The sequence below is a fragment of the Myotis myotis genome, unplaced genomic scaffold (genome assembly GCF_014108235.1).
Source record: "Myotis myotis isolate mMyoMyo1 unplaced genomic scaffold, mMyoMyo1.p scaffold_m19_p_2, whole genome shotgun sequence".
In the NCBI taxonomy this organism is placed as follows: Eukaryota; Metazoa; Chordata; class Mammalia; order Chiroptera; family Vespertilionidae; genus Myotis; species Myotis myotis.
In genome coordinates, this window is record NW_023416324.1 from 214286078 (window position 1) to 214301476 (window position 15399).

Genomic DNA, 15399 nt, shown 5'->3' on the forward strand with positions numbered 1-15399 from the left:
TTCCATGTCTCTCCGTGTCCATAGACACAGAAAGCATCTCAGAGGGGTGGGGGCGGGGCAGGGCTGGGAAGGATTTCCACTGGGGATGGTGGAAATGTTCTGGAACTAGACAGTGGTGATTCACCACATCATGAATGTACTGAAATCCCTTTAACAATACAGTCTAAAATGGTTAATGGTAAATTTTATTTTAGGTGAATTTTACCTCAACATAAAAATAATGAACACACACCCTCCAAAAATAAGTACGCTATCTTTAGATTGCAGGAGAGTCGAGAACTAAAACGTCGAAACATCTGGAAGAACCTGCATACACCTAAATCCTACCCCAGCGCCTCTCCCTTCCCCTGACAGAGGAAGCCACCTTCAGGCACGACGCGAGTGTGGTGTCCGCTTGGGAATTCCTAAGCCAGCGCTCTCAACCCGACTCCCAGGCTCTGACTTGCTCTTTTCTGGCATCTGTGCATCCAGCCAGCGCCCAGCCGTGACGACCACAGGTTGTAAATATACTTTGCAGGACACACACAGCTTCCGGGCACAACCTGTGATCACTGCCTATCTGCGTGCCCGACAGCCCGGGGGAGTGCGGGGAGCTGCTCTGGCAGCCGGGTGGACTGCTGCCAGGCACTGCACCGGGGTCAGCCTCTGGCATTCCTCACTCCCCGCCTATGCCTTGGAGAGGTAGACGGAGAGATCCTTTCTCTTGAGTGAGGTTTGTCAGAGTCCCCTGTGTCTGCGACCTGGAGACTGGAGAGCTGCAGGGTAGGGAGGGGCACCCGCAACTCCCACATAGCACTGGGCTCAAAAGGCAGGTATCCCAGCCAGGAGTCCTGGCCCCACAGCCACGGAGCCCAGATATGCTCCGCCTGTGGTCACATGGTCCTCTGAGCGCTTGGCCATTACTGTGCCATCCTCCTTCTGAGCAGCATGGGAAAATACAACGGCCCCATCCCAGCACACAAGGTCAAGCCCGCACTTGACCAGTTCGGGTCTTCCTAGGCCTGACCTCTTCTCCTCGTCCAAACACACACACAGTTTCCGGGTAGATTTCATTATTTATTTCATCCTTTACTCTTCCAGGAGTTACCGATCAGCAGAAAAATGGTCAAGAGTAAACCAAAGCCTGACTGGTGTGGCTCAGTGGTTGAGTGTTGACCTATGAACCAGGGGGTCACGGTTCGATTCCCAGTCAGGGCACATGCCCAAGTTGTGGGCTTGGTCCCCAATGGGGGGCGTGCACGAGGCAGCCATTCTGTCATCATTGATGTTCCTATCTCTCGCCCTCTCCCTTCCTCTATGAAATCAAGAAAAATATTTATTTAAAAGTAAACCTGCATAGAAGCATAACCAGTGGACATAAGACATTGGGGGGTAGGGGAGGCTAGGGGACTGTCTAGGGCGGGGGGATAAAATGGACACATATGTAATACCCTTTGTAATACTTTAAGCAATAAAAAAAATAAAAAAAATAAAAAAAATAAATAAAAGTAAACCTAAGAAGAAAAAGCCATATAAATCCTAAGCAGTACAAAGAGAACAATCCATCTTTGAGTAATTGACTGGGCAATTTCATTGCTGAGAAAAGACTGGCTCTTCTACTAATGTCCACACTGATGCTATGCTCAGGGAGGGCTGGAAGGAGGGATGTGCACTGACGGGCTAACAGTGGTGTAAGAGTAAGACAGTCCCTTAGGAAAGCAAAAGGACAGCGGTGTCCCGCCTCCACGCAATCCAAACGCGCTCCGCCCACGTACCTTGTTGAGCTTGCCCAGTGAAGAGATGAGATCCGCCCATTCACTGGAGGACTCAAAATTTCTTAAGGCCTTTTCAATCCCTGAAGAGTAATTTCTGTATCGGTAGTCATGTGACAGTTCCTGCTCTTCTGGATCCATCTTACATCCTCACAGCAGGGAAAGGAAAGGATCTAAAAGCGAATCAAAAATAAACAAATGAGGCAGCTATTCACAAGGACACACATCGCACCTAGCCCAGAGCTACCGAGGACAGGTGCCCGTCCACAAACTCCCGGAATAGGTGATCCAGTTCAAATATTTAGCAAGGCTTCTGGGCCAGGCACTAGGTAGATAAAAGATAAACAGTTCCGGCCTCCTGGATTCTGAGCGGGACAAAGGGACGGAGCAGGCAGAAGCAAGATGCCAGGGTTTTACTTCATTGACAGAATAATTCTAGGAGGGAAACTTACAAATCGGATGACACATATTGTTCCCGATGGGTAACTGTGAATGCAGATGGCCCCTCCGACTGTAGGGCGTTTATAAAACCTGAGGAAACAAGCTTTTGGGCAGTGCAACCCTCTACAACTAGACTAGGACAGAGAATTGGAAATATTCTCAAAGAAAATCCGGTGGGGGGAAAAATGTTAAAAAAACATGAGATGTAAGAGTGTGGCGTCTGACAGCCTGTCCAGTTACTAAGCTGCAATCACCCACCAGGTGCTGCCCTAACAGCTTTAGGCCAGAGTGTAGAGTCTGCATGTAGGGTGGTTACACCAGGGCCCAAGCAACCCTCATTTTATTCTTCTTGCCCTTGAATATTCCTGTGGTTAGAGCCATTCATTATATATGAACCCCTGCAGCTATTACAAAGCCCAAGCTGTAGCCGATCTATTCCCAACTCCAACAGCATCTCTTTATTTTTCCCCCACTGTGACGAAGGGAAACCAAGAACAGGCAGTGCTGCACTGACCTGACTTTGTGGAAGCACCCTCACTTATACGATGCAAAGTACACAATACACATACGGGCCTATGTCGTTCTGTTCTTACTCATTTAAAAATCTGATAGCGTGTACTGCTGATCTATGAAGTGTTCTATGTTTACGACTTCAGGGGCTCATAGGTACGAAAGGACACCCTCCCTCTCACGCCCCCCGCCAGGTCCAACCCCAGGGCCGGGGCAGTTCTGTCTATTTGTCTGTTCTGTAGGCTTACACAGACAATCCAGAATCCTGTAAGGTTCCAGGCTGCCTTCAATATGTACATTTTGAAATAAAAATATTTCCTATTAAAAATATCTGAAAGTCAACCCATCAGTCTATTCAAACAAATTAGAACTCTGGGAAGTACTCAACAAGATATGGAAAGGTTGGCATTCCTGGCACCAAGCCTTGGGTCCTCTTTCTTTCTCTCTTTATCCTCAGTGATCTCCCCATTCCTGTAACTTACAAATATGATCTTCATGCCAATGACCCCTGGATTTATAACACCTGCCCAAACCTCCCCTCAGATGTCCAGACTCATGTAAATGTCCACTGGACCCCTCCACCTGGAAGTAGCACAGGTGTCTCCAACTTAGTGCATCCCAAACCAGACTCTCAAGTGTCCCTCAGCAAAACGTGGCCTCGCCACCTTCACTTACTGGCCCTGGTGAAGGGCCATATCTCCTAATGGGCAATGAGAAGGAACCAAGTACTGGCACGGGCTGCAGGAAGGATGAACTTGGGAAATACTCGCTTAGGGGAAGAAGCCGGTCACAAAAGGCCACGTATGATTCCATTTGTGTTAAATGCCCAGAATAGCTGAATCTATACAGTCGGCAAGTAGATTGGTGGTTGCCGAGGGTGGGGAGTAGGAACAGGGAGTAACTGCAAATAGGCACAAGGGATCTTTTTAGGGAAGTGGAAATGTGCTAAAATTGGATTATGGCCATGGCTGCACACTTTGCAAATTTACTAAAAATCACTGAATTGTATACTCGAATGAATGTTATGCTATACCTCAATAAGGCTGTTTTCTAAAAACTCTTGATTCTATCTGCTCAGCATGCTCCTTCCTCAGAAAGTGGCTCCCCATCCACGGAAGCTTTGACATGATTCCAGACTCTTCCTTCTCTTCACCTGCCACACTCAACGCCCGTCCAGTTGGCTCTTCTCCCCAAACCCCTGTGGACTCGCTCTCTTTCTATTGCACCTCTGTGCACACACCCCTCTCTTGCAAGCTTGCAGAGGCCTCTGAATGCTTCCCCTTCACTCTGGCCCCTCCGGTGCACTTTCACACAGAGCTCCAAGAATCCTCTTCGCGTGAATTAAAACACATCCCCATCACATGTAAACTCTTCCCATTAATCTTACAATAAATCCTAACTCCTCCCCACTCACCACAGGGCCTACAAGGCTCCACCTACCTCTCTCTTCAAGGCACTCTGCTTATCCTAAGACGGACTCCCACAGGGGTCCTTGAAGTCCACAGGTATGGGCGGCTAGTTAGCAGGAAGAGAGCCTTGTCAGCGATCAGGTGTGTGCTCAGGGCAAGGAGGGTGTCGGCCAGGTAAGGGCAGGTAACTGGAGCAGTTCAATGTTATGGTTGGCTATATGAAGAAAGAACTAGTCAGTGTAACTAAGAGCACAGGTGAGAAGTTTGGAATAAGCAAACTCCTTTATTTCAAAATCTGGGGCATTCAATATTATGCATTAAGGAAGTCTTCTGGGTGGGCTTGGTAAATCCATCATTTATGTTTGCATTTCTCTCATGTAACACACAAGAGTCCTGGGACCTGGGAATCAGGCCCTCCAGAAAAAACTGCCCCGGTCACCGGGCAAGCAACTGGCAGCATCAGGACCCCAGCGCAGGCCAGCTCAGAGCCACAGAGCCGAGCCTTCACTACGTTATGCTACAGGTAAAAGGAAGAGTTCAGCCCTCAAAGTAGCTCTTTTGATAATGATCTTGCAATCTATCCTGAATAACTTTTCTGTGCAAGACTCGCCAGCTCATAAAACTGATAAGAGCTCTACAGCCCACTAACAAATAAGCAAAAGGCTTGTCACTTACACAAGTGTATCTCACCAGATGTATCTGCCTGCACATCTAAAATGTCAGCAGAGACTCTCTCACCTTACACATGCTTAATTTATTTAAAAAAACAAAACCAAATTCGCCCAGCTGGTGTGGCTGGGGGTTGAGCATTGAATATACCAAAAGGTCACTGGTTCCATTTCGGGTCCAGGCACATGCCCAGGTTGCAGCGTCAATCTTGTGAGAGGCAGCCAACTGATGTTTCTGTCTGTCCCTCTCCCTTCCTCACTAAAAATCAATAAAGACATATTTTAAAAAACAAATTCAAGTACAAATCTACTGCCTGATCTAAAATAAGTTCACTGTAAAGACGTTTACAGGAAGGCACATTTCCGAGTTAGATGAAAACTGAAAAAGGGCAGCCACGCTCCCAAGAGCACAACACTTACCAACAGATATCGACCTTCAGTCTATGGCGCAGAAACACCCATGGGCGACTGGTTCATTGGTTTAGGCAACTCTAGGGCACTTTTTTATTTTTATTTTTAATGTCAGAGTGGTAATGAAATTGTGGAAAGCTTTAAGACACTCGTGGGAGCAGGCGGGGAGGGGGGAGGGTGGGGGAGGGGGACCTCCATCTCCTTGCCAAAACCATCCCACGAAGGTTTTCCTGCGTGTGCGGCAGCTGCCCCGGGTTCGGGGAAGGCCCGCGGGCACAGTCTCCACGAGCAGCTGCACCGCGAGCGGGAAGGGGCCCGCACGCAGCGAGCGCGGCAACCCTGCCAGGCGCAGGGCCAGGCGGGCAGAGCGCGCGGCGGCTCGGACCCGCCTCTGCGGACAGCCGGGGGCCGCGGTCCTCCCTCCACAGGGAAGCCCGCGCTCCGTAAAGGTCTCGGTCCCTGGAGCCTCCTCCCGGACCAGGACTACCGCAAGCAAAGGCACCGCTGCGCCGCCGCCAGCAGGCGGGGTGGGGCTGATGGCCGTGACCCCCTGACCTCCACCTGCCCACCCGAGGCCGCGCCGGCCCGGCCAGGGCGTGGCCGCACTTCCGGCACCGCGGGAGCCGCGGGACCAGGGAGCGGCGCTGCCCAGCCTCCCGGGCTGCCCCTCGGGGGCCGCGGGCCGGAGCTCACGCGTAGCCTCGTGGGAGCCGCCCCCGCACTGCAGCAGCGCGGGCCCGGGTCGCGCTGCGGAACCGCCTCCACTCCAGAGTCGCCCCCTCGGCGCAGCCTGGACCCTGCGCGCCGGGGATGGACGCCCGCGCCGCCTCGCCGCTCGCGGGGCCGCGGGAGACGCCCCGGCTTCCCTGGTCCCACAGGGCGGCCGAGGGCGCAGGCCCTACTTACCACAGCGGCAACGGCCTTTGTCGGGGACGCGTCCACGGACGGCGCGGAGGGGCCGGCCGGGCTGGGGCAGGAAGAGCGGACGACACCGGCGGCGCAGCCCGGAGCCCGGACCGCGGAGGAAGCGCGCGCCCGAGCCAGTGCAGCTGCGGATCCAGGGAGAGGAGCGGGGCCGGGAGGCGGAACCTCCGCGCGCGGGGGCGGAGCAGGAGGCGGTCCTCTGTGCGTGGGGCGGGGCCAAGGGCTGGCTCTAGGGGGCGGGACAAGTAGGCGGGCCCTCGACGCGGAGGGGCGGGGCCATGGGCGGTCCGCTGTGCGGGGGGTGGGGCCAATGGCTGACTCTAGGGGGCGGGGCCAAGGGCTGGCTCTAGAGCTGGACGGGTGGGCGGGCCCTCGGCGCGCAGAGGCGGGGACTAGGGCTGCCCTGTGCGTGGGGCAGGACCGTGGGCGTATCCTGGACGCTTGGGGCGGGGGTGGAGTGGGGACGGATCAGGAGGCGGCACCTCGCCTGGCGGAGGGGCTGGGAGGCGGGTTCTCAGTGAGTGGGCGGGACCCCCGCGCAGCTTCCCCGCGGGCTGTGGGCGTCCATCGCGGGGGCCACTAGCTCGCGCCCTCGCTGTGAGACTGTCCCCTAAGACCTCACACAATGGACAGGGTGGCTCCGCCTCTCACCCGGAGTTCCCCTGACCCACCCAGCAAAAGGGGACGTCGGTCACTGGATCAGCCGGCCTGAGGAGGGGTTTGGATTTGCAGATAGGAGAACCGTGGGATTTAGAAAGCTGGGACCCATGGCTCACCCTATCCTTCCCGTCACCCAAGCCCTCGGGAGGAGGTGGGCCGCAGGAGGCTCGGGCACTCTGGTTACGGTGCCTCCTCCCCACACGCCGCACCTTTCCACCCTTGGCATCAGCGAAGTGAAGAAATTAATTCATGAAATGAGCTTCCTTCCGTGCACTCTGGCTCAGAAATGGGGCTTCTCGTCAACTCTAAAGAGCATTAATATTTACAGATAAACTATAACCCCTTCCTGTCATTCTCACGAGCCTTCGGACCTGGCCCGTTCAGACCCGCCCAGCCTGGCCTGACAGCTGCAGGGCGAGAGGCACCTTGAAGGATGTGGTTCTCCTGAGCACCTTTGCACCAGCTGGGAAGCAGTGCCAGCCAACCCAAGCAGTGCCACCTGTTGACGGAGGTGGTAATTTTGTAGAGGCCTCTACCCAGTTAACCCCTTAAGATCCCTTGGGAATTTTCAGATCTAGTCCAGGGCTCCTGAAGGCAAGGCAATCATGAAAGTGTTGTTTTTTGGGGGGTGGGGGTGGGGGTGGGACTGGGAGGACCATGAACACTATAAATTGTACAGAACCTTTTGAATAGATGTATGTTTCTAGAGAAAGGGTATATAGTTTGTCTCAGATTCCCAAGGGGATCTATCACCTCTCTCAAATCACCAAGAATCCTCCCATGTAATAAAAGGCTAATATGTAAATTGTCCCCTCAGGAGTTCCACCGACTGGGAGTTCGACTGCTCGCTATGACGTGCACTGACCACCAGAGGACAGCACAGAACAAAGGAAGGCCCCAATTGGCCTTGATCACCAGCCAGGCCTAGGGACCCTACCTGTGCACGAATTTCATGCACCGGGCCTCTAGTCTATACACATAAAAGGCTAAGTGACCATCTGTCCGACTGGTAGCTATGACATGCACTGACCACCAGGGGGCAGATGCTCAACACAGGTGCTGCCATGACGTACACTGGCCATTTAAAAATAAATGGCACCATGGACCTGGCACTGACAAACCAACACTTAGCTTCCCCCAAGTGGGACACGGGCCCCACCACCACCCCAGAGCGACAGCCCACCAAATCACAGCCAACGCTGACAAGACCCCATGGCACAAAATGAGGCGCTCTGCCCAGCCCAGAAATGGTTGCTATGGGCACTGGGTAATGATGTCACATAGCAACGCCCAGCTTCCTCTCCCTAGTGCAGTGGTTCTCAACCTTGGCTACACATTAGAATCACCTGGGAATCTTTTTAAAATCCTGATTTCTGGGCCTCATCCTCTGGAAATTCTGTTTCTTTGTTACTAATGTTGTGGCCCCACCCCATAACAAGCTACATCTACAACTTAAATATAAGAACCAATGAAAATGCACTCAAATGAGCCTGGCCAGAGCGGCTCAGTGGTTGAGCATCAACCTATGAACCAGAAGGTTGAAGTTCGATTTCTGGTCAGGGCACATGCCAGGGTTGTGGGCTTGCTCCCCAGAGGGGGATGTGTGGCATGCAGGAGGCAGCCGATCAATGATCCTCTCTCATCACTTCCTTTCTGAAGTCAATAAAATATGAATTTTATAAAATGTACTCAATGTAATAGAACAATGGGATAGAAGGCAGAGGCAGAGGTGCAGAGCTAAGGAAACAGGCTCCACAGTCAACAGCCCAGGAGTAGCAGAGGGCAGCTGGGAAACCCCCATCGTCTGAGACCTCCTAGACCAGCAGCTCTCGAAGTGCCCCAGCAGCCCCTGGGAACTTGTGAGAAGCGCCCATTCTTGGGCCCCAGCTCTGGGCAATGACGTAACATGCCCTCCAGCTGGTTCTGACATTTGACAACCTCTAACATTTGACAACCACATGACTAGGTTCTTCCTCGCAGGCTCGAGTGTGGGTGTAACAAAGTCACTCGGCTTGATTTCAGAACTAGACATCTTCCCACGGGGAGATCGCAATCCACAGAGGACAGAAACACACCAGACTCCGGCACGGGATCCCTTCAGCCGCCCCTCATTTATTAAGCAGTAAGCACCACAGAAGGCCTTCACCATTCACCAGTTCTGGACCACTTTGTCCCGGACTAGCTGGCCCTGAGGCTCAGTGGCATCCGGAGGCAGGAGGGCCAAGTAGACCGGGGTCTCTGCCCCCTCCTCCACAGTCCTGGAGCCGAAATCCCCAGCCATGTCTGTCTTCACCCACCCGGGGCAGCACGCATTGAGCAGAATCCTGTCGGCTTTCCTCTTCTCATCCAAACGCCGGGCCAGGATTCTGGATAAGACCGTGACCCCCAGCTTAGACACCCCGTAGGCCGAGTTGGGCCAGCCCTCGCTCTCATGCACTTCATTTTTCGTATCCTCCACAAACTTCTTCATGAGGTCCACCAGGTCCTCCTCTCTGAGGGCCTCGCAGCGAAACAGCTCCTGCAGGGGCTGGCTGCACTGCTCTAGGGCTCGGGAGCCCAGCAGACTGCTGACGTTCACCACTCTGCCTGGAACGACAGCGAAAACACGGAAGCAGGTCACACAGACGGCTGCTGGTTGGCTCTGCCACGAGGGACTGTGATTGAATCCTGGTGCAGGTTTAATTGCTGATGAAAAGACACGACTCTAGCCCAGCCCGTGTGGGCCAGTGGTTGGGCATCGACCTATGAACTAGGATGTCCTGGTTTGATTCCTCCTCAGGGACGTGCCCTGGTTTTGGGCTCAAGCCCCAGTGTAGGGTGTGCAGGAGGCAGCCAATTGATGATTCTCTTTCATCATTGATGTTTCTCTCTCTCTCTCCCTCTCCCTTCCTTTCTGAAATCAATATATATATATTGATTATATATATATATAATATATATGATTATATATATATATTTTTAAATTATATATATATAATTTAAAAAACATATTATATATATGGAAATGGAAGATAGAAAAGAAAATCAAGTTATGGGAGCTACCCTATGTCTCTGATGAAAATACAAAACCTAAGAGGAAGGAATGTCCTCTTTTAATCCTCTCCGAGGTTATGTTTGTGGGTTTTTTGGGGGAGAGAAAGAAAGAGAGAAACAATCAATGTGAGAGAGAAACATCCATTGGTTGCCTCCTGCTCGAGCCCCAGCCAAGGTTGGAAGCCGAGATCCTCCAGTGCACGGGACGCTGCTCCAAGCAACTGAGCCACACCAGCCAGGGCCAAAGTGTCCTCTTTGATCTAAGGACACACTCTGGGAGAGGCCAAGGGGTGACAGTCTCAAAAGCCAGATGGGTGCAATCAGCCCGGAGAAAGGCTGCAGCCATGCCCCCCCAGCCCCCTCCGCTGAGGTCCAGGTGGCCTCACTGGTCCAGAAACACTCTTCTTGAAAGAGTGGGCAAGTTGCTCCCCCTAGTGGCCGGACACTTGCTTAACCTATTTACTCAGAATCTCAAACAAATAAGCAAGAGGAATAACTCTTTAAAGTGATAGAAACTGGCCGGAGCGGCTCCGTGACTGAGCATCTACCTATGAACCAGGAGGTCCTGGTTTGACTCCCTGTCAGGGCACATGCCCAGGTTGCAGGCTCCATCCTTGGTGGGGGGGTGGGAGGACGTGCAGGAGGCAACCAATCAATGATTCTCTCTCATCATTAATGTTTCTCTCTCTCCCTTCCTCTTTGAAATCAATAAAAATATATTTTTTAAAAATTAAAGTGATATATAAACCTAAAGAAAGAGGGGCTTTTAAGTCGGGGAGCTAGCAATTCCCTACAGATCAGTAAGCACTGATGCTCAGCATTTTGCCCTCCAGCGACTCACCCGTCCTGGGTTGATCCCTGAGCCCCACCCTCCCTCCCGCCTTCTTTTCACTTTCAAAGGGCTTTGGTTTGCGATCACTTGGCAGCTGCAATCCTTACTTCACGAGAACTAATGATCCTGATTTGATTGAGAGGTGTAGTCAGGAAACCTGGGTTCTGTTTCCAGCCCTCTCACCGCCTGGCTGTGTTCGCTTCTCTGGGCCTCAGTTTCCTTCTCTGAAAGTGCAGGTGTAGGAAGTAAGGTTTCTCCAGCACCTTGCAGCTTTCAAATTCTATGATTCTAAGATCCACAGGGAATAGACATCCTGGTACTTGGTGAGAGACACCCTTGCAGTGAAATGCCACGCAGCAGTAAGAAAGGATAGGAAAGCTCTGTCCTGGTCTGGAAAGAGCCCCAGATAGAGTGAACGAAGGAATCAAGGTGGCAAGCAGTATGCTTAACGTCTCCCTTTGTGTGAAAAAGGAGCAAAAAAATGCATTTAGATTTGCTTAGATATGAATGTAAAACGCCACCCATGTGGCCCTGGGCACTCACCAACTCCATGAACCAGGACCCAGGGCTTCCTTCTGCCGTACCTGCCAGTACCTGCAGCGCTACCTGCGGATTTCCCAGGATCCCACCCCGCGAAGAAGCCAATAAAGAGAATTACCTGTGGGGGCTGGAGACAGGGGTTGGGCAAGCTGGGGTGGGGGCGGATGGCAATACAGGTGCAACTCTCTCAGGCAACTTTTTAGATTTTAAGGTTTTTGCACTAGAGATCATCGTTATTCAAAATGTTAAACTTTTAAAAGAGCATTTCTAATGAGAATCACAGTGTTGCTTTTTCTTAGACTCACAGTTGACTTATTGGGAAACAAACTCCTCAGGGAAGCAAGCCTTCCCCGGCGACCCCCCCCCCTCGCGCCCCCCCTCCCCCGCCGCCCCATTCCTCCTCCCCCCTCCAGCACGGTTGTAATAGAAGCTTGTGATTCTTTGCTAATGACAGTCTCCCCCACCGGACTCAGTGGTCCGAGGGCACGACTGTCCTGGCCCATGATGCACACATCACCAGAGTAATGACTGGGTTACGGGAGGCACTCAACACATATTTGTGCAAGAAACAATTAAAGTTATTTATTGAATGCTTTGGACTGTGGGCAAGATATTTCCTAGTAAAGAAAATGTACTTGCCGAAGCCGGTTTGGCTCAGTGGATGGAGCGTCGGCCTGCGGACTGAGGGGTCCCAGGTTCGATTCCGGTCAGGGGCATGTGCCTGGGTTGCAGGCACATCCCCAGTGGGAGATGTGCAGGAGGCAGCTGATCGATGTTCCTCTCTCATCGATGTTTCTAGCTCTCTATCTCTCTCCCTTCCTCTCTGTAAAAAATCAATAAAATATATTTAAAAAAAAAAAGAAAAGAAAAGAAAATGTACTTGTGGGTGTTCTGAATCAGCGAGACCAAGCTTGGTGCAAGAAGAAAGGAATACAGGGAAAGTCATACAGTGCTAGGTCGGACACCACCCCCAACCCCAGGGGAGCTGGGTGTGGCCCCTTCACCCTGGGGAGCTGGAGGAGGACTCCCCGAGGTTGCAAAAAGGCAAGAGGACTTTTAAGACTCGCAACACCTATTGTTCTAGGATTGAGTTCATGTCCTGGGAGAATCAAGAGCGTCACCATGTGGCATACATCCCTTTTAAAGCTAAAGCTAAAATGTTTGGGTGAGAACCAGATACAGCACTATAAAAAAATGATGCCTGGCCCTAGTCGGCTTGGCTCAGTGGCTAGAGCGTCGGCCTGCAGACTGAAGGGTCCCGGGTTCAATTCCTGGTCAGGGCGCATGCACAGGTTGTGGGCTCGGTCCCTGGTGAGGGGCGTGCAGCCCATCAATGACTCTCTCTCATCATTGATGTTTCTATCTCTCTCCCTCTCTCCCTTCCTCTCTGAAATTAATATATATATATATATATATATATATGCATATAAAATGCCATTTTCTATGTTTCCCCCTCAGAGAACAGCACCCCTGGGTGGCCCCTTTGGGAAGCAGAGGCCCTGGCTCACTCCGTGCTGAGGGATGCAACGTGACAATCCACACGCTGGACTCACCATGAGGCTTTATGATCGGCAGTAATTCGTTGCAGACGTTTCTCGTGGCAAAAAAGTTTGTCTTCAGAGTTACCTCAGCTTGAATGTCAAAGGGCGTCGGATCATCAACTTTGAAAAAGAGAAGGAAACAAAGACAGAGTCAGGCAAAGTGGACCTGATCTCTAATTAAAGGGGGGGAAAGCTCACTTTACAGTTTTTAAACCACTAGGTCAGTGGTTCCCAAACTTCACCCGGAACCTGAATCACCTGCAGGGCCAGTTAGAACACAGCTCTCTGGGCCCCGCCCGGAGAGTTGGATGGAGAAGACCTGGGGTGGGGCGCCAGCATTTGCACTTCCAACGAGTTCCCAGGGGACGCTGCGGCGGCTGGGCTGCGGGCGAGCCTGGCTTTGACCTTTGCTTCTCGGACTTGGACGGGCAGAGGGGCCCCTGGTGAGTCTGTTAAGGTGCGGGTTCTGATTCAGCAGGTGTGGGGCAAAGCCTTGAGCTCTGCGATGGCAGCGGGCGCCCAGGGTCGCAGGTGCTGAGTCCGCTGCCCACACATTGAGGGGCAAGGCTGGCAGCGCAGGCCAGTGTCCCCCCCACCTGCAGTTCAGGGACGGGCACTTATCCACCAGTCCCTCAGCCACTGGGGAGGGGGTGTCAGCCACCCACCTGCCTGCGCTCCCAGAAAGCCCGCACACTGAGTGGCAGGTGCGAGTGCACAGCAATGGGGAGCACCCACCGCCAAGGGGATGAGATTCGCGCTGCACAATAGCTCGCTTGACTCGGTTCTGCCTCTAGGTTTCCCTTCTCCACTGGGTTGCGAGTGAGGCTGGCCTGTTATTTCTTTCTACCCGCAGCATTAGCTCAATGCCTTCCTTAATCGAGCCATAGGGTCAGTCATCGCTTTAATCCCCTACCCCGCAAAGTATCAAAGATGCTACTCAAAACCACCCTTGTGCGTCCGGTAACCACCACAAGTTTCCCGGGGGAGGGAACAGGCTCGCTTCCTTTAAGCCCGAGCCTATCAAAGCTCTCCATTAAACAAAGTCTCCAGTCCACCACGGTGCCGGGGCTCGTCGGGTCTCAGAGACTCATTTCCTGTCCCGAGCAGATGGCTCCTGGCATCTGTGAATGCGCCCTTTCAAGAAAGCGAAAGCCCCAAGCGAGCGGGGAGACCCTACGCAGAGAAAACGTTTCTTGCCTTAGACAGAAAGCTGATGAGCTAAGCAGGGCGTGGCCCCCTCCCAGGAGGCAGTTTACTTGCAAACAGGGGCGACTGACAGTTCGGCGAGGGCCCTGGGCTGCGCACAGGCGCGCACAGGCCTGCGGGCGGGCGGGGCGCGCGGTGACAGCACCCCGGCCCACTTGGCGCTGAGCGAACCGCTCCCGCAACTCCGGGAAGCGAGAGCCCTCCACCGGGCGCACGCTGCCTTTCCTGATCGCTCAGGCGGATGGCGGGGGGAGCGCCTGCGGCTCCCCGTCCCCCACCTCGGGGCACCCAGGCCCTCCCTCTCCCGCACCTACACTTGAAGGCGATGCCCGCGTTGTTGACCAGCACGTTGAGCCCCCCGTACTCCTTGCGCAGGAAGTCGCGCAGGGCGCGGATGCTCTGCAGGTCGTCGATGTCCAGCTGGTGGAAGCGCGGGCTCAGGCCCTCGGCCTGCAGCTGCTGCACGGCCGCCCGGCCCCGCGCCTCGTCCCGCGCCGTGAGCACCACGTCCCCCGAGAACTGGCGGCACAGGTCCCGCGTGATGGCGAAGCCGATGCCCTTGTTGGCTCCGGTCACGAGCGCCACGCGGCTGCAGGACGACATGGCCGGGTGCGGGGCGCGCGGGGAACGTGCACGGAGAGCGGATCGGACTAGAGGCCCACCTCGGAGACCCGGCCGCAGTCAGAGAAACCGCGCAGGACTGAGTTCGGGATTCCGTGCTGCGACTTTGAGGAACGAGGCCCGGCCTCGGTCCCTCCCTCCAAGGAGGGGCCTTCTGTTCCCGAAGCTTGCGGAACGCCCCGTTCCCGGCCCGCCCCCTCCCCGCGCGGCGTCCGGGCCAAGCCGTGGTCAGCCCGTGGGGCGGCTGTCGTTCTCCCAACGCAAAACCGGACCGTGATGGGTGGGTAGGGTCTAGGGGCGCATGGCAGTCGGATAGAAGAAACTCTTTTAGGAGAACCCCACACGGAGAGAAAGTGCTGACTGATTTTCTTGGGTCTGCGCCCATCATCCCCTGTAAAAGGAGGATGTTTGTTTTTTCTTTAAAATGCAATGAAATTTTAGACTCGCAACTGCTTCTGAGGGCGTTGCTTGCTTAAGAGAAGCTCCAAAGAGAATTAGGGCAAAGCGGTCCTATGAGTAGAAGCACAGGTGTGCGCAGGTACATGCCTGTGATTCCCAGTGCGCCCCGGCGGGAGGGATGTTTATGAAGCTCTGTGTGCCAAGCCTTTTACTGGGATGTGTTCACCCCCCGCGGCTGCGAAGTGTCTGCATTTTAGGTTTGTCCAAGGTGACATACATAATTTTTTCTCCCAGTGAAACCTGTGTACCCACAAAGCTCAACTGAAAGGGAATCCCAAAGGTGTGCCAAGGTGTGGACGGGCGATTAGAACTCCCCCACCCACCTTCTTTAGTGTAATCTGAGTGTTTGATCCCAGGGCGTTTCTCGCGATTTGTGGGTTTATGGAGAGTTTC

General features: G+C 53.6%; 2 protein-coding genes across 10 annotated transcripts in view; both read right to left on the reverse strand.

Annotated features, from left to right (window-relative positions):
• Nucleotides 1-6264, reverse strand: part of DOP1B (DOP1 leucine zipper like protein B) — a 60967-nt gene extending 54703 nt beyond the window's left edge. For 8 of the 9 annotated variants that reach the window (XR_004973969.1, XR_004973971.1, XR_004973970.1 and 5 more), the window contains exons 1-3: nucleotides 6097-6264; nucleotides 4143-4325; nucleotides 1755-1924 (exon numbers count right to left, since the gene is read on the reverse strand). Coding sequence is in view for 6 of the 9 variants with exons in the window: in XM_036348833.1 (XP_036204726.1) it covers nucleotides 1755-1892 (138 nt within the window). In the remaining 3 variants the exon portion in view is untranslated. The remainder of the gene's footprint in view (nucleotides 1-1754; nucleotides 1925-4142; nucleotides 4326-6096) is intronic. The other variant, XM_036348831.1, reaches the window with a different exon arrangement.
• A 2597-nt stretch (nucleotides 6265-8861) lies between these two features.
• Nucleotides 8862-14677, reverse strand: LOC118676904 (carbonyl reductase [NADPH] 3). The gene is made up of 3 exons (XM_036351561.1): nucleotides 14241-14677; nucleotides 12733-12840; nucleotides 8862-9360 (listed from the first exon to the last, which is right to left on the reverse strand). Exons 1-3 carry the CDS (start codon nucleotides 14527-14529, stop codon nucleotides 8924-8926), a joined length of 834 nt encoding a protein of 277 aa, XP_036207454.1. The 5' UTR covers nucleotides 14530-14677; the 3' UTR covers nucleotides 8862-8923.
• Between the last annotated feature and the right edge of the window lie 722 nt (nucleotides 14678-15399).